The sequence below is a fragment of the Naegleria gruberi genome, assembly GCF_000004985.1.
Source record: "Naegleria gruberi genomic scaffold NAEGRscaffold_61, whole genome shotgun sequence".
Classification (NCBI taxonomy): Eukaryota; Heterolobosea; class Eutetramitea; order Acrasida; family Naegleriidae; genus Naegleria; species Naegleria gruberi.
The window spans coordinates 97,769-119,757 of NW_003163266.1; the positions used below are offsets into that span (position 1 = coordinate 97,769).

General features: G+C 33.2%; 13 protein-coding genes and 3 non-coding genes across 16 annotated transcripts; 8 read left to right on the forward strand and 8 right to left on the reverse strand.

The window, feature by feature from the left end:
- Nucleotides 1-166: 166 nt before the first annotated feature.
- On the forward strand, nt 167-1,491 carry NAEGRDRAFT_81505 (uncharacterized protein; the record flags this gene model as incomplete). The annotated part of the gene is made up of 2 exons (XM_002671368.1): nt 167-899; nt 1,043-1,491. 2 exons carry the CDS (start codon nt 167-169, stop codon nt 1,489-1,491), a joined length of 1,182 nt encoding a protein of 393 aa, XP_002671414.1.
- A 317-nt stretch (nt 1,492-1,808) lies between these two features.
- On the forward strand, nt 1,809-2,777 carry NAEGRDRAFT_73480 (uncharacterized protein; the record flags this gene model as incomplete). The annotated part of the gene is made up of 1 exon (XM_002671369.1): nt 1,809-2,777. The coding sequence occupies one exon, from the start codon at nt 1,809-1,811 to the stop codon at nt 2,775-2,777; it is 969 nt and encodes a 322-aa protein (XP_002671415.1).
- A 205-nt stretch (nt 2,778-2,982) lies between these two features.
- Nucleotides 2,983-3,054, forward strand: NAEGRDRAFT_t642. The gene has a single exon. It is a non-coding gene; the product is annotated as a tRNA-Glu (tRNA).
- A 962-nt stretch (nt 3,055-4,016) lies between these two features.
- Nucleotides 4,017-4,496, reverse strand: NAEGRDRAFT_73481 (uncharacterized protein; the record flags this gene model as incomplete). The annotated part of the gene is made up of 1 exon (XM_002671441.1): nt 4,017-4,496. The coding sequence occupies one exon, from the start codon at nt 4,494-4,496 to the stop codon at nt 4,017-4,019; it is 480 nt and encodes a 159-aa protein (XP_002671487.1).
- A 219-nt stretch (nt 4,497-4,715) lies between these two features.
- NAEGRDRAFT_73482 (uncharacterized protein) lies at nt 4,716-5,681 on the forward strand (the record flags this gene model as incomplete). Its single annotated transcript, XM_002671370.1, has 1 exon — nt 4,716-5,681. The coding sequence occupies one exon, from the start codon at nt 4,716-4,718 to the stop codon at nt 5,679-5,681; it is 966 nt and encodes a 321-aa protein (XP_002671416.1).
- Nucleotides 5,682-5,742: 61 nt separating this feature from the next.
- On the reverse strand, nt 5,743-5,815 carry NAEGRDRAFT_t652. Its single transcript has one exon. It is a non-coding gene; the product is annotated as a tRNA-Phe (tRNA).
- Nucleotides 5,816-6,065: 250 nt separating this feature from the next.
- Nucleotides 6,066-7,692, forward strand: NAEGRDRAFT_59430 (uncharacterized protein; the record flags this gene model as incomplete). Its single annotated transcript, XM_002671371.1, has 1 exon — nt 6,066-7,692. One exon carries the CDS (start codon nt 6,066-6,068, stop codon nt 7,632-7,634), a length of 1,569 nt encoding a protein of 522 aa, XP_002671417.1. The 3' UTR covers nt 7,635-7,692.
- A 166-nt stretch (nt 7,693-7,858) lies between these two features.
- Nucleotides 7,859-10,951, reverse strand: NAEGRDRAFT_73484 (uncharacterized protein; the record flags this gene model as incomplete). Its single annotated transcript, XM_002671442.1, has 1 exon — nt 7,859-10,951. One exon carries the CDS (start codon nt 10,949-10,951, stop codon nt 7,859-7,861), a length of 3,093 nt encoding a protein of 1,030 aa, XP_002671488.1.
- A 2,016-nt stretch (nt 10,952-12,967) lies between these two features.
- Nucleotides 12,968-13,809, forward strand: NAEGRDRAFT_59431 (uncharacterized protein). The gene has a single exon (XM_002671372.1). The coding sequence runs from the start codon at nt 13,086-13,088 to the stop codon at nt 13,770-13,772; it is 687 nt and encodes a 228-aa protein (XP_002671418.1). The 5' UTR covers nt 12,968-13,085; the 3' UTR covers nt 13,773-13,809.
- Nucleotides 13,810-13,909: 100 nt separating this feature from the next.
- On the forward strand, nt 13,910-15,429 carry NAEGRDRAFT_73486 (uncharacterized protein; the record flags this gene model as incomplete). The annotated part of the gene is made up of 3 exons (XM_002671373.1): nt 13,910-14,005; nt 14,047-14,244; nt 14,287-15,429. 3 exons carry the CDS (start codon nt 13,910-13,912, stop codon nt 15,427-15,429), a joined length of 1,437 nt encoding a protein of 478 aa, XP_002671419.1.
- A 484-nt stretch (nt 15,430-15,913) lies between these two features.
- Nucleotides 15,914-16,492, forward strand: NAEGRDRAFT_73487 (uncharacterized protein; the record flags this gene model as incomplete). The annotated part of the gene is made up of 1 exon (XM_002671374.1): nt 15,914-16,492. One exon carries the CDS (start codon nt 15,914-15,916, stop codon nt 16,490-16,492), a length of 579 nt encoding a protein of 192 aa, XP_002671420.1.
- Nucleotides 16,493-16,664: 172 nt separating this feature from the next.
- On the reverse strand, nt 16,665-17,336 carry NAEGRDRAFT_73488 (uncharacterized protein; the record flags this gene model as incomplete). Its single annotated transcript, XM_002671443.1, has 1 exon — nt 16,665-17,336. The coding sequence occupies one exon, from the start codon at nt 17,334-17,336 to the stop codon at nt 16,665-16,667; it is 672 nt and encodes a 223-aa protein (XP_002671489.1).
- Nucleotides 17,337-17,580: 244 nt separating this feature from the next.
- NAEGRDRAFT_81508 (uncharacterized protein) lies at nt 17,581-18,544 on the reverse strand. Its single transcript, XM_002671444.1, has 3 exons — nt 18,473-18,544; nt 18,296-18,400; nt 17,581-18,101 (listed from the first exon to the last, which is right to left on the reverse strand). Exons 1-3 carry the CDS (start codon nt 18,536-18,538, stop codon nt 17,637-17,639), a joined length of 636 nt encoding a protein of 211 aa, XP_002671490.1. The 5' UTR covers nt 18,539-18,544; the 3' UTR covers nt 17,581-17,636.
- An 827-nt stretch (nt 18,545-19,371) lies between these two features.
- Nucleotides 19,372-19,442, reverse strand: NAEGRDRAFT_t651. The gene has a single exon. It is a non-coding gene; the product is annotated as a tRNA-Gly (tRNA).
- A 30-nt stretch (nt 19,443-19,472) lies between these two features.
- Nucleotides 19,473-20,179, reverse strand: NAEGRDRAFT_81509 (uncharacterized protein; the record flags this gene model as incomplete). Its single annotated transcript, XM_002671445.1, has 1 exon — nt 19,473-20,179. One exon carries the CDS (start codon nt 20,177-20,179, stop codon nt 19,577-19,579), a length of 603 nt encoding a protein of 200 aa, XP_002671491.1. The 3' UTR covers nt 19,473-19,576.
- Nucleotides 20,180-20,503: 324 nt separating this feature from the next.
- NAEGRDRAFT_73491 (uncharacterized protein) lies at nt 20,504-21,604 on the reverse strand (the record flags this gene model as incomplete). Its single annotated transcript, XM_002671446.1, has 1 exon — nt 20,504-21,604. The coding sequence occupies one exon, from the start codon at nt 21,602-21,604 to the stop codon at nt 20,504-20,506; it is 1,101 nt and encodes a 366-aa protein (XP_002671492.1).
- Between the last annotated feature and the right edge of the window lie 385 nt (nt 21,605-21,989).

A 21,989-nucleotide genomic window follows, 5' to 3' on the forward strand; every position in this document is an offset into this window, starting at 1 on the left:
TGAAGCTTAAAGTCGTTCAAGAACATTGTAATCACTGTAAAACGCACCAACTGAACCATAAGGTTCATAAGTGACCTGATTTGGTCAAAAGGTTCATTGTGCGGAAATTCAAGACAAATATCACACCACAAAAAAAACCTTAATCAACAACATCTCCCCAAAAACCATGGTCGAATCCGTTGCTCAACAATTAAGCACCCTCTCCATTTCAACAGGTCCTTTCCAATCCGATGGCGAACACTACAAGTTACTTAAAAACTATGAACAAATTGATGCCCACGCAAAATCTATTCCATCCAGTGAAACATCTACCCTTACACAATTGGTAACCTACCTCACTAAACCATTCTCTAGCATTGAGGAAAAGGCAAGATCCATCTTTGTCTGGATTTGTGAAAATGTTGTCTATGATGCTGAGAGTTTCCTCTCCAATCAGCATGCTGTCTATGTTCCAAGTGAACACGACAAGTTCTTTAGTGAAGATGAAAAGAAGATGTACTGCCCAACTTCTCGTCTTACCTTCATTCAAAAGAAGGGTGTTTGCAGTGGTTACGCAAGACTCTTCAAGAATATGTGTATTCAATCAGGCATTCAAAAGGTATCATGTGTTGTTGGTTTTGCAAAGCTTGTTGGTTTCAATCCTTTGAATCCAGTAGATATTAAGGAATCAAACCATGAATGGAATGCTGTTGAACTTGAAGACGGATCTCTCAGATTGATTGATGCTTGTTGGGGAGCTGGTGTTTTGGGCGGATCATCATTCCAAAAGATTTTCACATCAAGATACTTCTTCATGAGCCCAAATGAAATGATTGCTTCCCACTATCCAGAAGATCCAAAATTGCAATTAATTTCACCACCTGTTAGTCCTGATGATTTCGTTAATAGAGTTCGTATCAGTACTCATGGATTTGCGGATGGAATTAGCACTATCACTCATAATGAAGCTTGCATTGTATTGACAGAATCAAATATTGCTGACATTGTCATTCAATGCGATGAGAATGGATTCCAAGTGTTGCTGATTTGTCAACTGGTGAAGAACTTAAAGCTGCCTCTGCTCGTGTTGATGGTCACAATATTATTATCAGTGTTTGTGTTCCACAACCTGGTGTTATTTACCAACTTTCCATTTTTGCAGGTGTTAGAAAGTGTGAAGAAATGTTGACTTATTTCGTTAGAGTTGAAGGTGGAGCTAATATTGAGGAAGTTTCCTATCCATCTGAATACGGCTCTTGGAAGACCTATGCTGGTGAATTAATTTCACCAAAAACTGGTAAAATGAAAGTTGGCACAACCTATTCATTCAAGATTCAATTCCCAGCTGATAAAATGGTTGCCATGGTAATGATACCACCAAGTGATCAACTTGTTTCTAAGGGAAATGGTTTGTTTGAAGGTGAATACACCCCAACAGCCCCAGGAAAAGTCAATCTTGTTGGTGGTTCTGGATCTAGACTTGAAGGACTATTGGCTTTCGATGTTGTATAATGTAATTGTAATAAAACCAACTTTTACATTAACAATCATATCACTAACTTTTCAAAGATCGTAAATCATGCAAGAACCAGTTCTTTGAGATTGAGAATATTGTATTGACAGAATCAAGTACGAAATTATGATAATAGTATTGGAAAGATGAGTTGATATTTGAATAGTAAATTGAAGTTTAGTTAGGGAAATCAGTTTTCTATCCAAGTTTGGAACCTTACATCCAACTTTTTTGAGCTTGTTCCAAATGAAAAACTATTCGAAATGGTTTAAATTAGCACCATGGATTGAACTATTCCATCCAACAAAAACAAAAAATGAAAGCAAATCTAATCTTTTCAATTGCACTTCTACTTTTACTTGCAGTCCTCTCAGTTCAAGCAAATGACAGCTATCAAGCCAAACCTCCAGTCGTCGTTGTTGACAAGTATCACAAGCCAAAGCATTGTAAGAGAAAATGCTTAAAGCATAAGTGGATTAAGAAGTGTTTAAAACACAAACTCGTTGGTCAAAAGAAAGTCTGTGATCAATATGCCATTGTCGGAGCTGGTAAATGTCTTAAACATAAGAAATATTCCAAATGTGACAAGTATAGCAAGCCAACAAAGAAGTGTGTCTTGCATGCATACAAGATTGTTGGTTGTGCCAAGAAGAAGTACTGGAAAGTTTGTGATTCTTATGGAACAAAGAAGATTTGCATCAAGAAGGGTTACAAGAAATACTGTGCCAAACATAAGATTATTAACAAGTGTTTCAAGAAGGGTGTTAAGAAGGTCTGTAAGAAATTCAAGAAGGTTCCAATCAAGAAATGTGAAAAGAAGAAGGTTTGCGACAAGTACACTGTTGATTCCTACAATAAGAAGGTTTCCAAATGTAGATATGTTAAAAAATGTAAGATTGTTTCATGGGCAAAGAAATGTGCCAAGTATAAGAAGGTTAAATATTGTAAGGAAAGAAAATCAGTTAAGAAATGTTGTCTCATTAAGAAGAAATACTGTGCCAAACATAAGACTATCAAGTTCTGTAAGCACAAGAAGATTCTTTCTAAATGTGTCAAATATCAAAAGAAGAAATATTGTGCCAAGACAATTGTCATTCCTCCAAGATGTATCAAGAAGAAGTATTATAAGAAGTGTTTGAAACGTTCAAAGGGAAAGAAGATTTGTAAGAAATTTAAATTAGTTGGTGGAAAGAAGAAGTGTTGCAAGTCAATCAAAAAGAAGATTTGTATCAAGAGAAAGACATGTAAGAAGTCATCAAAGCCAATCATCAAACCATCTTTGTAAATGATTATTTTCAAATGTTTCTAATACCTTAATAAAGCCAGAACCATTCTGCAAACTCTTATTGCAAACAAATTTCAAGAAATGTTGGAAATCCTATAGAAGTGAGTTCATTTGGAACAAGCTTCAATTAAACAATTTAAAATCAATTGTATAAGATTAAGGTACTATTTTCATTATTAAGGTACTATTTTTACTATGAATGAGATCCCGTGTAGTCCAATGGCTAGGATACCTGGCTTTCACCCAGGAGGTCCGGGTTCAATTCCCGGCATGGGAGGGTCCTTTTGCATATCTTTTTACCAGGCAAGGAATGTAAAACAGTTAAATTTTGAAGTAAACTTCTTGATACAAGTAATATTTTCAATGTACCAACCTTCTCATCTTTACTCTCAATGAGCCTAACACCAAGTCTTTCACTTGCCCAATTGAATGCAAGCCTCACACAAAGAAAACTTGCTTCTCCTCCATGAATGGCCTATCAAAAGTACATACTTATCCTTCAAAGCATGGAAAATTAATTATGGAGACGGGAGCTTGGACCTTCACGTGATACGTGATGGTGGTTGCTGCCACTAAAACAATTCAAAGGGAGCCTACTTTGATTTTTCACAGTATTTTAACACTTCTTTGATTGAATTGTAACAGTATGTAAATAAATTAAATTAATCCTAAAAACATAAAATTTTTATGATTTCTTATGAAATGTTAAATGTTAATAGTAAGAACCAGAGTGTGACCAGAAAATATAATATCTTAGTGGTTGTTATTGTCACATTTCAATTATTATTTTGGACGGGAAGCCTGCCAGGAATATGGCAACAATCCCGCTACAGTCTTTGACTGTATGAACAGTGAAGGCAACTAATCTATTGATTGTTGGTTCAGTAAGTTATTGTTTAGAAAAGCTTGCTACGTGACCATCTATTTATCACCTTTAAATTTGATCTAATTAGAAAGAAACTTGTGGTTGATCAATAAACGATAAAATTTCGAATTTGAGTCTTCAAATATTGAAATAGTGTTCAAGATTAAAAGACTCAGCACCACAGGTTCCCAAGTTGTCTCCAACCTCAGTACTGATGTGGCTCGACGATGCTTAACTTCTCAAATCGGACGGGATGAGGTGCACTAAATTTATTAATAGAAACATGTCATTCCAAAATTGTAAAATGATTAGCAAATCTAGGTTTCGATATTTTGAGGAAGGGGAAGTCTATTGAAACTTTATAATCTTGCTTATTACTTGTTGTAAATATTTTGTAAACACTTAATTCCATACTCAAATATTCCTTCAATAGCTTGTTGCCATTTCTTTCCTTCACCATGAGGACATGTAAATTCTGCCTTCCATTCCAATAATGTGTTATCGAGCTTATCTGTTCCATTTGTAGTGATTGACTTTACTGAAATAGTTGCAAAGTAATCATTATTATATCCCTCCCATGGGATACCATCAACTAGAGAGTAGGTGTATGAAGAATTACGTAAATCCATGGCAATTAATCTTTCACGTTGAACAATACCATTTTTCATGGTGAGCTTTCGAATACCTCCAACAGTATTATCCGATTGATTATTGTCCATTTCACTGCTGGCAACAGTATCATACCAAGTTGGTAAACCATTGAAAGAACCAATCAGTGACCAAACGGTTGATGCACTAACATTTGGAATAACTCCACTCACATACACGTTAACAGTTTCGAATGCTCTTGACATTTTTTCTTATTCTAATCTGTTGAATGAATTTCCCCTTTTTTTAACGAATCGTGTAAGAATTTTTTGTGCGTACTCGCAAATTAAAAAAGCACTATTTTTAATAAGCATAATTTTTTAGCTTATCCACACACACGTACTAATCATAAGTATGAAAAAGTTATTTATATTATTTAGGAAAGTGAACCGTCAAACAAAACAAACAAAAAAAAACAAAGCACAATGTCAAGCGAAATCACAACATCAAATAACAAGAGCAGTATTCTTATTACTGGAGCAACAGGAACAATTGGAAAGCATTTATTGAAGTCACTTTCTGAACAGAAATCATTTGGTCAATCAGTGAAGGTTTTGGTGAGGAATATTGAAAAGGCAAAACAAGAACTTGCAAATTATGTAAATAATCTTGATGTAGAATATATTCAAGGTGACTTGAATCAATTCGAATTAATTCCATCGAGTATTTTTGAAAAGATTGAAAGGGTTTTCGTTTTAACAGTGAGCGAACCAAATCAACCAAAAGTGGAAGAACAATTAATTAACAAGATTCTTGAATATTCAAAGGATGATTTGAAACAAGTGATAAGATTATCTGGATTGGGAGCTTCAACAACCATTGAATCGAATAGTTTATTCAGATATCATGGCGATTCTGAAGTTGTAATTGGTAATTTACTTTCAAATAAGGCACCAAGCGTTTCCTACGTAATTTTAAGACCTAATCTATTCATGCAAAACTTCCTTAGAGATGACATTCATTCAATCAAAAACTCATCTCAATTCTTCAAACCAAGAAACGATCATGGAATTCCATATCACATTAGTCATGTTGATGTTAGAGATATTGCCGATATGGCAGCTCAAATTCTCATTGAAAATCCAAATATTCATGGAGGACAAGTTTACAATATAACTGGACCTCAATCTTTGAATTATGATCAAGTAGCTGAGATTATTTCCAAAGTTATTGGCAGACAAATTACTTGGACTAAAATTGATGAAATTGAGTTGGCTAATCAATTAAGCCAATTACCAAAGTTTTTAGTTATTGGGCTGGTGAGATTATTCCAATTTTACAAATTGAATGGAACCTCTGCTAATGTACATGCAGATTTTGAGATTGTCACTGGAAAGAAACCAAGATCTTTGGAACAATTCATTCAAGAAAATAAACACCATTTTGAATAATGTTCAATCCACAATTAACAAACAACCTCCAAAAAATTGCTCTTATCCATGAACTAAAATTTGCCGACACCAGGGATCGAACCAGGGACCTTAAGATCTTCAGTCTTACGCTCTCCCAACTGAGCTATGTCGGCTTCTTGTTCTTGATGAATGGCGTTAAGTTTTGTGGGAAATAACAATTCGATTTGAGGTAAATTTTTGGTTAAAAATATCCTGATATTTACCGCCAAAAAAAAATCCACTTTTACGAAGCAAAAAAAATGCCAGAAATTCGTTGATAATCCACTTGTTGGTGGAAAGCATATTCTTCTTTAAATAACTCACAGCGTTATTGATGGAATTTTCCAACAACAAAAAACAACAATAATAACAATAATAACAGAAATGTCAAGCAGTAGACCAACAAGAGAAAGAAGATTACCAATTCATTTGGAAGATTATATCGTTGGTGAATTAGATTTACGAAAGAATTATGAAAAGGAAGAAAAGAAGAAACAAAAATTATTATTAAAGAAGAAGGCTGAAATTTCAAAGAAGGAACAAGCTGAAAAGAGAAAGAAAGAAGCCATAGAAGCAACAAAGAAAAAGAAGGAAGCTGTTAAAAAATCTATTAGAAAAAAGCCATCTTCATCATATTATACTTCATCTTCAACAACAATTTCTAAAAGATCTTCATCTGCAATTACACCATATACAGATTATACTAATCCAAAATTTAAAGTTTTTACATCAACATCTGAAGCTAGAAACAAATTAATTGAAAAAACACCTGGTAATAAGATTTTAAAAGGGTCAGATGATGCTTCTAAATGGTCAATGTCAAAATTAGATACATCTATCAGATACAAATCACTTAATATTTCAGATATTTTAAGTGGATGTTATTATGTACCTGGTAATAATCACAAATTAGATACAACTGGTAGTGATAGAGTACCTGCAGTTCAAATTTGTTTTTCATTTGATACAACTGGTTCAATGTCTTCATATTTAAATAATTTGAAATTTAAATTACAAACAATATGTCAACAATTAATGAATGATGTTAGAGGTTTAGAAATTGCAATTATTGCACATGGTGATTATGAAGATTCTAAAGATAATGGTTCATATTGTTTATACAAATTAGATTTTACAACAGATATTGAACAAATTATTTCATTTGTTCAATCAATTAATTCAACAAGTGGTTATGATGGTGATGAATGTTATGAAGCTGTTTTATTAGAAGCTCAATCTTTATCTTGGGTTAATGTTGAAAATACATTTACAAATAGATCACTTGTTGTAATTGGTGATGCTGATCCTCACAAATCAACTGAATGGTTTAATATTGATTGGAAACAAGAAACAAGTAATTTATTTGATAATCATCATGTTAAAATTCATAGTGTTAGATGTGGTTCATCTTCATGGTCAACAAAAGATTTTTACAAAACAATTTCAGAAGAAACAGGTGGATCTGAATATTTATTAGATACATTTGAAAAAACAATTGAAATGTTTTGTGGATTAATTTATAGAGAAGCTGCTGATAATATTATGATGAATGATACAACAATGCAAGCACATATTGATGGAGCAGTTTCAGGTGAAGTTACAATTGTTAAACCAACAATGTCTTCAAGTGATAAGATGATTGATGATGGTGAAAAGAGTGATGATATTACATCATTAGGTTCATATATTGTTACAGATGATGATATTTTAAAGATTCACACTGCAATTCATAGTACTTGTACAGAAGTTAAAATTAATGGTATTGAATTTGCAATTCAAATGAATGAAAGTTCATGTAGATTTGTAAGAGTTGATGGAGTTGTCTATATTGAACAAAATAAGGAAAAGAAGACTAAGTATGCCAAGATGGCTTTAGAAGGAAAGAAATTAACTTGGATTTGTCATGCTGGTAATTGGGGTCTTATCATTGATGATAAAATTGAAAAGAGATAGGAAACCAATCCTTAAAAACCATAGTCGAGTGTAAATAAAACTAATCAAAAATTTATTGAAATTGTTCCAGATAAATTTATTAGAATTCTAGAAATAATAAGTATTGTATCAACTGATTGTCAATGGAAAGAGGTATGAATAAACAATAAATCCCAACATATTGCTTATTGAACAGAAAGAGATAAGGAACAATAGATCTTTGAAAGTTGCGAATTTGATAGAATTTATAAATCTAAATTTTGATTTGTTGGCCCTATCATTACAGATGGCTTGTTGCAAGCTTTTTCCATGATTTCTTTAAACCATAGTTCTTCCCTTACATTTTCAAAATCCTTGTCTTCTCTCAATTTCTGTTCTGACACGATATCAATGCAAGCCATTAATTCATTCTTGCATTCTTCCTTCTTATTAAAAATAGCGTTTAAGCAGGCAAGATTGTAATGTGAGAGAGAAGTGTTTTTGAGACACTTGAATCCAACTTTTGCTCTTTCGTATAAATATTCAAGATTAGAATTGACTTGCTCAGGTGTACCAATTGTAGATGTTACTGCTCTCTCTCCATTCTTGATTTCATTCAAAATAACCTCTGCCTTCATGAGGAAAGCTATGGCACATCTACAAATACATCCATCATTATTAGGCTCCAATATCATTGCTTGTTCATATTGAGCTATCGATTGTTCAAGTAATTGATATCTATCCATACCCAGCTCTTCTTTCGACTCTTGAAGCAGCATATTACCATAATTGTTTCTAGCAATAACAAAATCTTTGATCTCAATGCATCTTCTAAATAAATCACATGCAATATCTACAAGTCTTTTTCTTTCAATGTTGGTTTCCATCTCTTGTTCTCTAGTTAGTTTTAAGGAATGTTTTCTGACTTTTAAAAGATCAATTTTTAACTTCTCATTAAAGCCCTTGTTATTAAGTGCATGGAAGTATTCAGGTTTGATATTGAGGCACTTGTCATAAAGCTTGGAGCTTTCATCAAGATAACCATCAATCACTTTTCTTTCTCTTTCAAATTCATCATATGTTAATTCTTTCAAATCAGTAGATGTGTAAAAACCCGAAAGCAGTGAACAATATGGGAAAAAGTTTGAAAGAGGAAGAGGAGTCGATGAGAAACCAATACCATTGCAAGGAGTTTTTGGAGACTTGCTACCTGAGTCAACTTCCAAGTGAATATGTGCACCTTTTTTGAGGATTGAAGTAGATATTTTCAGCCTTTTCTTGAGGTGACGAATCTTTTTTTCTGCCCAATCACAATAACTAATTCCATAGTCGTTATAAGTACCAATGTGAGATTTGATCTTGAGAGCTTCTTCAAACTTTTCATGAGCCATTCTGAATAATCTATCACTCAAGTCCATGTCTGCAACCTTAATGGCAATGTCACTACAAGTACCAGCCCATAGTGTCAATACCTCATCATTCTTTGGTGCATTTTTCATGCAAACATCAAACTTTTCCATACATTGATTCAACATGAAGGCCAAATAAAGTTGTGCCTCATTTGTTTTCAAGTTGTGAACAAGCTTCTCCAATCTGATCAGAGATACACACCAATTTCTTGCAGCCGTCCAATTCTTGTCATTATACATGAGACATGTTTCATAATTGTCCATACAGAGCATCCATAACATTCTCTTCTTGTAGACATTGTTGGCCTTGTCAGCTGCATTGAAGAGATTGTTTGCTTTTCTGAGGAATTGTGTCGACTTGTTCTTGATCTTTTCTTCCTCTTCCTTCTTTTTCCTTTCATCCTCTTCTTTTTGAAGCTTTTCTATTTCTTCTTTTGTTGGAGGTTTGATTTCTGTTTGCTCATTATTGGTGGCTTGGCTCTCTTTCTGAGATAGGTTACTTTGATCCTGCTTTTGATTATCGTTCTGTGTTGGTGGAGGCACAGCTGCTGTAGATGAGGAAGAAGGTGTTGCTGCATTAGTTGTTGTCTGATCAGTTGGTGGTGGAGCAGTAGGTGCTGTGTTAGTTGTGGGTGTTGCTGAATTGGATGGTTGTTCTGGTGGAGTTGGAGGTGGTAAGAAAGTCTTCTCATAGATGATTCTCTTCTTGTGAACATATTTCCATGTTACTTGTTCGCCATAGACTGCATCTTCATCATCTTTTTGGTCTGACTTTGAGCTGGAGGTCATTGAAATATTACGAAGCATATTCTTGTAATAAGAAAGGTCGTACGCCTGTTTTTCATATCTACTCTTGTAAAGGTTAAACCACAAAAAGTCGTAATTACTCAATTCATTAAACTTCCTTGATGTGAGAGAAACATCAGCCAGGGCCTTTTCGTCAAGATATTCGAATATCTTTAGTAAAAGTTCTGTAAGAATGTAAGCATTTTCATTGTGTAACGAAGAGGCAACTTGTCTAATGCTACTAATCCATTGTAGTGTTTCACTCTCATTGGTTGCTTCAAAAACAAGTCTATCCTCAGCTATTGCGTTGGCAGTAATTGATTCATATTTCATATCTGTACAGGTCATTTCTTCATCAACGTTTGGTGAATACGAAGGTGATGCATTCTCTGATCTACTTGTACCATCTGTTGGTGGAGATTTACAACTACTTTCCCAATGCATCTTTACACATTGAGTATCATTGTCGTTATTGATTGTTTTTTCATTCGATTTTTCTATGTACACACTAAAGGTGGTAGATGAAAGAGGATCTACCAAAACTTTACCAAGACAAACTCTATCATCCAAATAGATGGTACCAATCAGATGAGCAGAATACTTATCACAAATTGGTATCACATTGTTGGTAATAGCCTGGTTGGTATTTGAAATATCACTCAAAGACTGCAGTAATTGTTGTTGTTGTTCTACTTGATTCTGATAGAAAGAGTTGTCAAAGAGTTTAGGAGTGAAAAGTTGTATCTTTTTAGAGCTCAGTATACAAATAACTGGCTCTTTCATTTGCAATCTGTCAATATGAGATTCTGGACAAACTTGGTAGTGGTGGAACATTAGATAGCCTTGCTTTCTAATGGTTTTGTTTGGTGTCTTCATCTTTTTCTTTCTCATTTCTAGAGGCTTGGTTTGATTGAGGTCTTGAGGAGATTCTACACTTGTATCCATCGAGTCAGCATGGAGGGAGGTTTGTATTATTGTACAGTTATTATTGTTCTGATTATTTAGGGAGGATTGGAGAGAAAAGGTTTCAAGTGCTGATAAACGTCTCTTCAAGGGATGATTCAACACTAAAGATTTGATAACGTCTTGTTGTGAAGGAGATTGTCGAGTGATTGTCTGCTGATTATTATTGAGCAGGGACGATGAGCTTGGAGGAGGTGTCATTGGAAATTAGGGATTAAGATGGTGTGTAGTACTACAATAGTAGGGTAACCACCACTATTAATAAATTAATACTATTGTTGTGTTGCTTAATGAAAATTAAGTGGTGATTATTGCAGTGAGTTTCTGCAATGTGTGATGATGATAATCAAGAATCTTATTCTTCTGTTGTTGCTGTGTTGTTGTTCAGATAATTCTTTTTGAGAATTTATCGCGTCTTTTGAGGTAAATTGGTTTGTTACGTTAGTTAACTCTCAAAAAGCGAAAATAGGGGAATCAAATATGGAACCGTATTTAGATCGATAACAATAACCAGTCCAAAACACAATGCAAGAGGTGTGACTTGTTGATTTCAGTTAGATGTATTCTTGGTTGACAAGATGAAAATAAATTCCGGTTTGTTGGAACAAGTTAATATAATGCACTGTGAGAAGAGATGAGAAGAGGATGGTAGGAAGGTGGTGGTTAGATAATGGTGTTATTCAATTAAAGACAAGATGATGATAGTGTTGACAAAGTCAATGAATAAACCACCACAGCAGTGCAATAGCGTTGTTGTTTGGTAATTTTTTGTGATGAAAATACCTAAAGCGTTGGAAAAGGTATTGACAAACAAAAAGTATCGAATGATTTCGGTGATGTGTCGGCTGGGCTTGGTTCACAAGTTGAACACTCTTTTTATGTTGTCTTGTTTGTGGGATAACGAAAAACAAGAGGGATCCTTGCAGAGAACGTTGTTATTGTGCTACTTTTTTACTTCTGGATGTCAGTCGAGTCGCAAGTATTTCCACTGGCTGAAAAGTGGAGATAATGGGTTTCAAATCGATGATTTTCATAACCCATGAAAGTAGTGAACGTAAGAATAAGAGTGAACTGGTGGCAGCTATGGCTAGAGATGGTCACAATCGCAAACAAAAACACCACAAATAGAGAGTTCACAAACAAGACTGGATGTGTGACTCGTGTTTGGTTGACTTCTCTTTTTGTACTGTGGTTGTAATATTGATAATATTTTGTTTATTGTGGTGAGTAAATTGAGAATGTCATTAAATCATCCCAATAATAAAGGTGAACTAGAGTGATTGTATATTTCCTACAGTATTAATATCCAAAATTTGATCCAACAAGTACTAAGGATGTTGTAATTATTATTGTTTGTTTAAAAATCAGTACTATCGGAAGGAGTTAAGCAGTCTTCTTGACAGCAGCCTTTTCAGGGTTTTTTGGTGTGGTATGTGAAACGTATGGCTTTAACTATTTTTTAAATGTTCCAAAACAATAGAAGAATTTCCAATATTATTGTTGTTATTATTATTTTAAATAATTCAATTTCAATCCACAAAATATTTAAATATAATCAAAGTAATGTGGATGATGGTAAACATGATTAAATATTTCCAATAACAAATTAATTTTAAATGAACGTACTTTAAAGTCGGAAAGGTCTGGGCTAGCAAAGATTGGTACCTTTTCCTTTTCGAACATAAAGTAACCATTTCTTTGAGAGTAATGACCCATTAATTTCTTTGGTTGTCTGGCAATGTTTGGTTGTTTTCCTCTTCGGAGAACTTGAAGAATAGATGATGATGAAAGTCTCATTTTTTATTTAAAAGCAATTTTATTTTTAATTGTTTGTAGTTATTCAATCTGTTTGTTTTCATAAGAAGTACTTCGTTCTACTATCATCTCTTCTTACCATCATCATTCTACGAGGAGGAACAATATGCAATTGGTGAAGTAAATATTTAAATCCGAAAAGTTTTTGAAGAAAATTGAAAGGTAATCTTCACACAAAGTTAAATATTCACAATGTTATTACTCTATCCACCAAGCATGTTCTTATTACTAGCCAATTTTATGTACATGATCAGAGTACGGACAGAGTATAGGGCAGTCGTCAAATTGTTTTGCTGCGAGTATCATGCTGGGAAATGAGGTTGTTGTTGAAATGTTCTTCTAAAAAATTTTTCATTGTAAAATACAAAAATACACGGTCAATATTAAAAATTGTTTGAAAAAAATTGCCAAAAAGTAAGTGCCTTACCTGCTTCTACGTTCTCTGACACGGGCTTATGAATTGTTGTTCTAATAATTTTCTTGAATAATAATTAATTTACTAACATCATCTACAGATAACATGGTCATCCAAGCTAACATTAACAAGAAGAAACACTTTGTTCACCAAGGTCTCTTGTACGCTGAATTGAACGAATTCTTGAAGAGAGAATTGGCCGAAGATGGTTACTCTGGTGTTGAAGTCAGAGCTACTGTTGCCAGAACTGAAATCATCATCCGTGCTACTCGTCCACAAACTGTCGTTGGTGATAACGGAAGAAGAATGAAGGAATTGACTTCAGTCATCCAAAAGAGATTCGGTTTCGAAGAAGGTAAGATCGAATTGTACGCTGAAAACGTCAAGAATAAGGGTTTGTCTGCCATTGCTCAAGCTGAATCCCTCAAGCAAAAGTTGATGGAAGGTGTTGCTGTTAGAAAGGCTTGTTATGGTGTCTTGAGATTCGTTATGGATTCTGGTGCTAAGGGTGGTGCTGTTATTGTCTCTGGTAAGCTCAGAGCTCAAAGAGCTAAGTCCATGAAGTTCGCTGAAGGATACATGATTAGAACTGGTCAACCAGTCAAGGATTACGTTGATATTGCTGTTCGTCACGTATACATGAAGCAAGGTGTTTTGGGTATCAAGGTTAAGGTTATGCTTCCATGGGTTGTCGGTACTCAAGCCGGTTCCAACCAAAAGCCACAACCAGACGTTGTCTCTGTCCACGAACCAAAGGAAGATCTCTCCGTCCCAACTGTTGCCCATGATTAAATTTTCTCTCATAAAAATATAAAAAAAATAATTATTCAAATATTTATTTTGTTGTTATCAAATTTCTAGTATAATTTTACATATTAAATTCACATAAAGGAGAACTTGGTTTTAATTTTCTCCTTTCATAATAAAAAATGTCAATTCAACCATCTGTTGATTCATCAGAGTGGCACTATAAATGTGAAGGACTCGGAAATGTAATTTTGGGATATTGTGGAAATAATCCAAGAGTAGGTTTTGAAGATTTCATATATTAAATGATTGTGGATAGTTTGTAGGAAGAGTTTTGAGAGTGAGAAAATGTCCTCGTTCCGAACTAACATCCAACAAATCAACCATGGATGAAATGTATTCAAAATCGGAGGGAATAATTTCCAGAGAAGATTATTTAACAATTTATGTTAGAGATGTTATTGGATCACTCTTTTCTACTTGCTATCCGAATAATAGTGGATTAGTTGATGCTGGTGTATGTTTTTGGATTTTTACGTTGTGATCATAATTCATTTAGGAAACCATTTCTTTGAGTAGAGAATTTCTAAGAGAAATGAAAAGTAAAATTGATCTTGTCAGACCTACTCAAATGTTGGAATACAAATTAGATTTTGATATCAATGCTGATTGTGGAATGTTAATGCGTGATTTTACTTATAACAGAAAACATACTCAAAAAACCAATAGTGATGATGCCACATTTTGTGTAGAGTTTAAACCAAAGTGGGGAATGATTTGTAGATCAGAATTTATCAAGGATGAAAACAAGCCATTGAAATATGAAACTTGTAGATTTTGTTGTCAACAATTAACAAAACTCAAACAAGGGCTCATCACTAGTTTTACTAAATTTTGCCCAACAAATTTATTTTCCAGTGAAGAGGCACGAGTTAGAAAAGCCATTGAGGACTTGATTCAAAATCCACAAAATAATATGAAAATTTACATTAATGGAGAGTTGAATTGGTTTGATGACAATAATATTCCAAACAGAGATTTTAAGGAGGAGCTGATTTCCACTCTGACTAAATATCATATTGACAATTTGGATACATTTATTAAGAGATTAATTTTCTGCATTTTAGATTCGAATATTATGGAATGTGTTCAGAGAATGCAAATGTTAGATCGATTTGATATTGAATTTGTTGCAAAGTATGTTTACCCACCACTCAAGGATAAGTACAAGAGTGATGAAGTAATTCAAGCCAAATTATTCGATTGGAAGACTATTCCTGAATGGATTGAGCCTCTCAAAGCTGAATTATCTTCAATGGACAACAAGTGCAAGGAATTCATTTGTACTTTGAGTGGATTCTCAAAGGATGTATCACTCACTTTGGAAAATGAGTTGCAAGCTCATCATCCATATACTAATATCAAACCTCATTTGAAATCTTTGGATGAATTTGTAAAGGAGTGTACTATTGAGAATGAGGAGTTTTTGTGGCACATTTTGAGAATGTACCTCATAGCTCATGGTATTAAGGATTGTTCAGTCATGATTACCTTTAATGTGACTCGAGGAGAGAATCAATTAGATCATGATTATGATATTGGAGTTGTGGATTTGGATCCAAAGCTTGTTTCTAAAGTCACAAGTTATTTAGTTCAAGATCAAGACATTGTTACTCGATTCATGGAAAGTAATACAGTCTAACATTTAATAACGTTGCAATATACCAAACTTCAACCCCTTACACTTTCTTTAACAGTCAACACTTACTTGAATAATGGATACACTAAAATTGAATTAGTTACAAATCAACCAATTTTTGCTGATTTTGTTTGAAAATGGTTGATAGTACCTGCACCTTTGAAGACAATTGAAGATTTATTGAAAATAAATACACTTGCGTCATTAGAACAGAAATTTGATGGATTCTTAAAATAAACTCGCGCTTTGCATGTAATTACATTGTAAGAATTAAATTCAAATTAAAAAAATCAATTACAATTCTCCTCCTTTGCTGTTGGTGTATTATTAAACATTGAATATTTTCGTAGCATAGAGAAGTATATTCAAAAAACCTGTTTATTATTATATTAAAGAGAAGTATTCCGAACACAAATCGGTTGGTTGAAATTAAGGCTAAAAAGAAGTAAGGCTTTGTATAAAGAGAAAAACGAAACTCTAAATCAAAATGGAAGATACAATCATGATGGATTTGAAAATAACTCTAGTAGATAGGGAATCCTACTTGTATGATATCAGTTTGTCTCCACCATCATCCTCTCAAGATTATTGTTGTTCCTCTCCGAGTAATGAATTAATGATGCTTGAAGATGAATATTATCAACATCCAGATACAATTGCTCATCATGATGCTGATTTTTCATGTCTTCCTGATGAGTTACTCATGGAAATATTTTCCTATCTTTCTCCAATTCCAAATTATATTCGATTGAGGAGGTTGAACAAGGATTGGAAAGTGTATTTTGAGAAGATTCTGACTAGACAAGTTTCCTTTCATTTGGCCTACTCACAATGGATAGATATTGCAAGTGTGTCTATGCATAACTTGTCGGAAACTATGAAATTATTGCCGAATGTTGAACAAGTTGTCGTTTATAATATTAATAATATCGAGGATTGCAGTCTTTTTAGATTATTCAAGAAGAATTTCAAAAAACTAAAGAGAATCAAGTTTACCAATTGCATTTTCAGAAATTGTGTTTGGTTAGTGATTCCATCATTGCGTAAGTTTGAAATGAGTAATTAATAATTGAAATAACTTGAAAAAAAGAGGTTTGTGAATTTGAAAATTCAATAGGAGAAAGAACCATTATCGGAAAGAGTTATCAAGAGGATTGTGGAACTATATTTTCGAGTCAATATATAAATCCACTCATGTCTATTGAGGCAACGAGTGAGATATTCTAATAATTGTAAATTTATTTGGCTTGAGGATGAGTTTTAGCAAAAGCATCCATTTGAATCAAATTAGAATACACCTTATTGGTAATTGGGAATTCAGTATCAACCTTAATGGAAGTTCTAGTCTTGGCAACAAAAACTTGAGGAACGAGACAAATATCAGCCAAGCTCAATTTACCATATTGTGGAACACAGAATTTGTATTCATCATCATTCAATTGAGTTGGATAATTTTCAGCTAAAATCTTTTCAATAACAGTCAACCCATTTCTAATCCAAAATTCCATCCATTCAGTTCTCTTTTCTTCTGGCAACATTCTAATAGCTTTACCATTGTGCATTGGTTGAATTCCTGAATTAATAATTTCGGCAATTTGTCTAACTTTGAAAGCAAGCAAATGATCTTTTGGAATTAAATCACCACCTTCTTGTGGAAATTCAACATCCAAATATTCAATGATCGGAATGGATTGTGTTAATGTTTGTCCATTAATTTCAAGACATGGAACTTGTCCCATTGGATTTACTTTTCTATATTCTTCCTTTTCATTGTCTTTTTCGAGGAGAGAAACTTCATGAATTGTTGTCTTTTCCCACAATTGTTTATGATGAAGAGCTGCACGTACTCTCCATGATGAAGAAGATGGTTTGAAGGAGTGGAGTGTAATTAATTCTTGTTGTTGAGACATTTTTAGAGGAGTTTTTTTGGAGTTTGATTGTTTATCACCGATCCAACAAATTACGCCACACTCCTTGGTATTAGATTGAGCTCATAATATTATTTGATTGAATAAATTGATCAATAATAAATTGATTGTGGTTTGGTCGAATCGAAACTGAAGATTACCACCAACAAAGTGTGAATTTCCTTAATGATGTGAAAGAGATCAAGAGATCACACCAAATAAATTTACAAAAAGTGCACCATTGAAATGTTTAAAGTGTTTTGTTATTTATTGAATAGATCAATCAAAATAATAGAACAACATTTAGTGCAACCAAGCATGTCTTTCAATGACATCCAAAGCATCTTGGGAGATTTCAGAAGCTGATCTAGCTCTATTACAAGAAGTTGGAACATTGAAAACAGATTGATCTTGGAGAGTACTGTAAGCTTGGAAATTGAAGAATTCTTGGAAAGCAGTTCCAATACGACCACCCTTAGTGATAACATTGACAGGAACACCAAAGTTTGGATTTGGAGCAATAACCAATCTAATATTGAATCCTCTGAGGGCTTCATTCCAGACTGAACACTTCAAACTACCACCAATAGTAACAGTTCCATTCAAAACAGCATTTTGAGCCAAACAGAAAGGTTGCAATTGACCATTAATTGGGAAACTCTTGCAAGTACCAGTGAGCTTATCATATTCATAACCAGTTTGCAAATCATGTCTAAAGTAGAGGGAAATACTCTTACGAGCAGGTTGGAAAGTTTCAATATCAGTTCTCTGTTGTTAAATATTTTAAATAGTTGTTGTAAAGAATATTATAGTATTATACATAATATGTTATCATAACATTATGAACAAGGTGCGGATACAAGTGCGATCGCAATATTTCATTGTTAAAGATAACATGTAATTTTTTGTAATCAAAATTTAAATAATTTAAATTAATACTATAATAATAAATTGTTACATACTTGCTTGTTGGTAGCAGCATCATACCAAATTCTTTCAATGTCATCGAAAGCCTTTGAAGCATCGATAACGACAGCGCTAGTGATGAAAGCCTTGCTAATACAATGCTGTGAATAGTTTACATTCGAATAGTTTAGAATAAATGTTAAATATGATGATCAATACAAAATAACACATACTTGTTGTTGAGCATAGGCAAAAGTGGCGATCAAAGCCAAAACAACGAGGGTTGAGATGATTTTCATTTTTTTTGACGGTAAATTGATTAGTGGCAGCTCGCTTCACTTTCCAACATCAAAGGCTGTTGTGAAATTGTTAACGAGAGAGCATCTTCTTGATGGTGACTTTTTGAGGTTGGGTCTGTTTGTGGTGAAAAAAACAGAGCGGAGTGGTTTACAAAATGATAACTGGCATGTGATTGGTGTGGAGAGGTTTAAAAGTCCTTTGGCGGAACAGAGATTTTGAAGCATCCGATTCTGTTATCAACTCTTTCTGTTACAAATTATCGAAATGATGATCATATTGTTATTACAATATTTTATGTGTTTTACAATTGTATTTAATTATTTAAATGTTTAATTGACTTTAACAAACAGGTCGTAAATAAAGCTATTATGAAAGAGAAATTAGAGCAATAAATGCTATCATTCGCGCCTAATAGCTTTTGTTAATGAATAGCAAGTGAATTGTTAATGGAATACACCAATGAAATTCAAAGTGGATTAAACTATTCAATGATTGCTTGTATTGAAGAGTTGGTTTACAATTATTTGGCTTGTAATCTTTAAACAAGGGTTACGACAAACACACCAAAAAAATTGAAGGCTGTTTAAATGAGATATGGTAACGATTTGGAACAAAGTTCAGTAAAAAAGTCAATTAATACTCAACTATTGACTCAAAAAATTAAAAATGAAAAATCTAGAAAAAAATGGGTATTAATCTGAGGTTATTTAAAAAATAGATACACATCTTCAGTGTCTAAATTTTGAGAATCAACTACCATCTAATGGTTACTACATACTATTCAAAAATTGAGAATGGACATTGAAAGTTGGATGAAAGAAAAAGAAGCGACTGCGTCGACCGGGAATTGAACCCGGGTCACGGCGATGGCAACGCCGTATTCTACCACTAAACCATCGACGCTTCACATTTATTTAGAATGTAACCTTAATTCGACACTAAGGGGATCGCTTTTATGTATTTATTTATTGAAAATTAAAATCTAAAAGCATATGTGAAAAAACTCAAAACCTTATTAATTTCAATATTAAAGTTTTTCAATTCAAAACAACGGATGGGATTACAACGGCCATTACTACAATTAAACCTACCAATGCTAAGAGAATCAAGAAGGGTAACCAAGTTTTCAATATGCCACTCACTCCATTAACATATTTTCCATAGAAAAACATTAAAAATCCAATTTCAACAATGCCAATATTTCTATTCTTGAATTTCATTTGATTTAAACAATGAACCGTATAATGATGACAATTCTGACAAAAGAAATTATACATTTTCGATCTAAAACATTTGGCTCCACTCTTAATATTCGAATCATAATTTTCCAATTGTTCTTGACTCAATTGATTCTTAATATTTAAATATCGGGTTGGTTTTCCAAATGCAAAATCATCAACACTAATATAATAAGGTCCAGCAAAATCATGGATAATACCTTTTGAATTGGCAATACCCATATGTCCAACAAATGGTAAAAACCATGTTATCAATGGAATTGGTGTCCAAACAATACAATAGGGATATCTATCTCTACTCGGATCAAATAATTCTTCCGATGATGATAAAATACCATCATAACTATTTGAGTGTGTTGATCCGATAATTTCCTCTGTATCTTCTGTATCTTCGTTATTCATTTTTTTTAATATTTTAATTTTGAAATTTAGTTAATTTTATTAAACAAGCAAGTACATTAGGATAGTTTCCAATACGTATGAAGTAATATTCAAAATTTGTACCTTATTGAGTTGTCATATTTGACTATTTTATCCCAAATACTATAATTGTTTCACTTTACAGGATTTTGCTGGCTTCAAATTGCTAACTAAGTAAAGTTTGGTAGATTAAAATTAACTGTTTCATTTCTGAAATACAACACTGTTAATGGATTAATTATTTGTTTTGTTTCCAAAATGCGTTTAGCTCCTTTCTGAAATGTCTTCAACATAAATACTTAATATTTACAAAAATCTAGAAACATTCTTTCCAAAATCTTCATATTCATGCCTGTCTAACCAAACTTCTCGGAAGGTGGACATGGAAGAAAATATAGATCCTCCAATCCATGAGGAGTATTTTCTGGTAGGTTTCTCACTCACTTTACATTCGACACTTGAGGGAATCAAGTTTGAAAATTCCCTGTTGAATCTTTCAATAAATCCTGGAAACATTGTATTTCCTCCACAGACAACAATGTTCTTAAATAAATCCTTTCTCATATCAATATCAGAACTTCTAATAGAACTATTAACTAATTCGTGAACTCCAACAAAATCAAGATCCATCAATTGAGGTTGGAACATTAATTCAGTTGCCTTGATTCTAAGTGTTGATACATTCATTATTGTTCCATCAGGTAACTCATATTCTTCAGTCTTTGGTTCTGTCAACTCCTTTTCATAATTTTGAGCAACATAGCAGACTTTTCTCTTGGCATCTCCTGCAATTTCTCTTTCTGCAGCAGTGTAGCTTTGATATCCTGACTCCAATAAGAGTGAATACAACGATCTAGTTAAATCCCCTCCTCCGAATGGTATTGTTTGCAAAGCGTTTCTAATTGGTTTTCCTTCATAAATAGGAAGAGCATAGGTCAGCTCTTTACCTGAATCCAAAACTGTTCCACTCACAATTCCAGAACTTTGCATAGCCATCACACCTTGAACTGAAAAATATAGAGCAGGAACTCCAAATGATTCAAACAAAATTTCCATAATTTTCTCTCTACCTTCCACAGTATTGACAGGAGAATCAGCTATTAGTAAGGGATGATCCATTGGATCTACTCTCAATTCATTCTTAAAACAATGAGCAAATATCTTTTGCAAATGATCGAAATTCGTGATGGATCCTCTTTGGAAAGGATGGCTAATATTCAATATTCCCCTCTTACTCAAAGCATCGGATCCAACATATTCCCCTAACTGGAGAACATTCATCTTCTTGAATTGCCCCAAACATGTTGGAAGATCAACCCTTGGAGCATCATCTCCTGAAAACCCACATTTTGTATGACCAGAACCAATATCAAAAACTAAGCCCTGAGGAAGTTCATCTTGTTCCATTTTTTTTTAAATGTACCAGCACCAATGGTGCTAACAATAAACTATTTAGATTTTTTTTTAAATGTTAGATCAATACTTAATAGTTCAAAGCAGTTATTTAAGCATTAAAGTATTGAGCGTTGAGATAAAACTCAAAAAATAAACAATAGTAATAGTACAGATTCAGATATCAAAGTAAATTGTTGAATACTATTAAATTGATCACTATTGATTATTTAAATATTTTCTTCATACTAGAATTTGAATTACTAATGAATAAATCATTTACTGAATGTCCAATCCTTCCACACAAATAGAATATCTCAGATAATATTGTTTTCCTGAGTTTGATTAGAGTTAACTGCTTTTGCATTAGATTTTGCTGTCAATGACTGATGGCATCTAT

Excerpts from the sequence above, each read along its gene's own strand:
- NAEGRDRAFT_59431 (XM_002671372.1), top strand. The coding sequence starts at position 13,086 with ATGGTCATCCAAGCTAACATTAACAAGAAGAAACACTTTGTTCACCAA.
- NAEGRDRAFT_81508 (XM_002671444.1), bottom strand. The coding sequence starts at position 18,538 with ATGAAAATCATCTCAACCCTCGTTGTTTTGGCTTTGATCGCCACTTTT. Across the intron at positions 18,401-18,472 it reads TTGCCTATGCTCAACAACAA|CATTGTATTAGCAAGGCTTT; the intron begins GTATGTGTTATT and ends AACTATTCACAG. Across the intron at positions 18,102-18,295 it reads ATGCTGCTACCAACAAGCAA|AGAACTGATATTGAAACTTT; the intron begins GTATGTAACAAT and ends ATTTAACAACAG.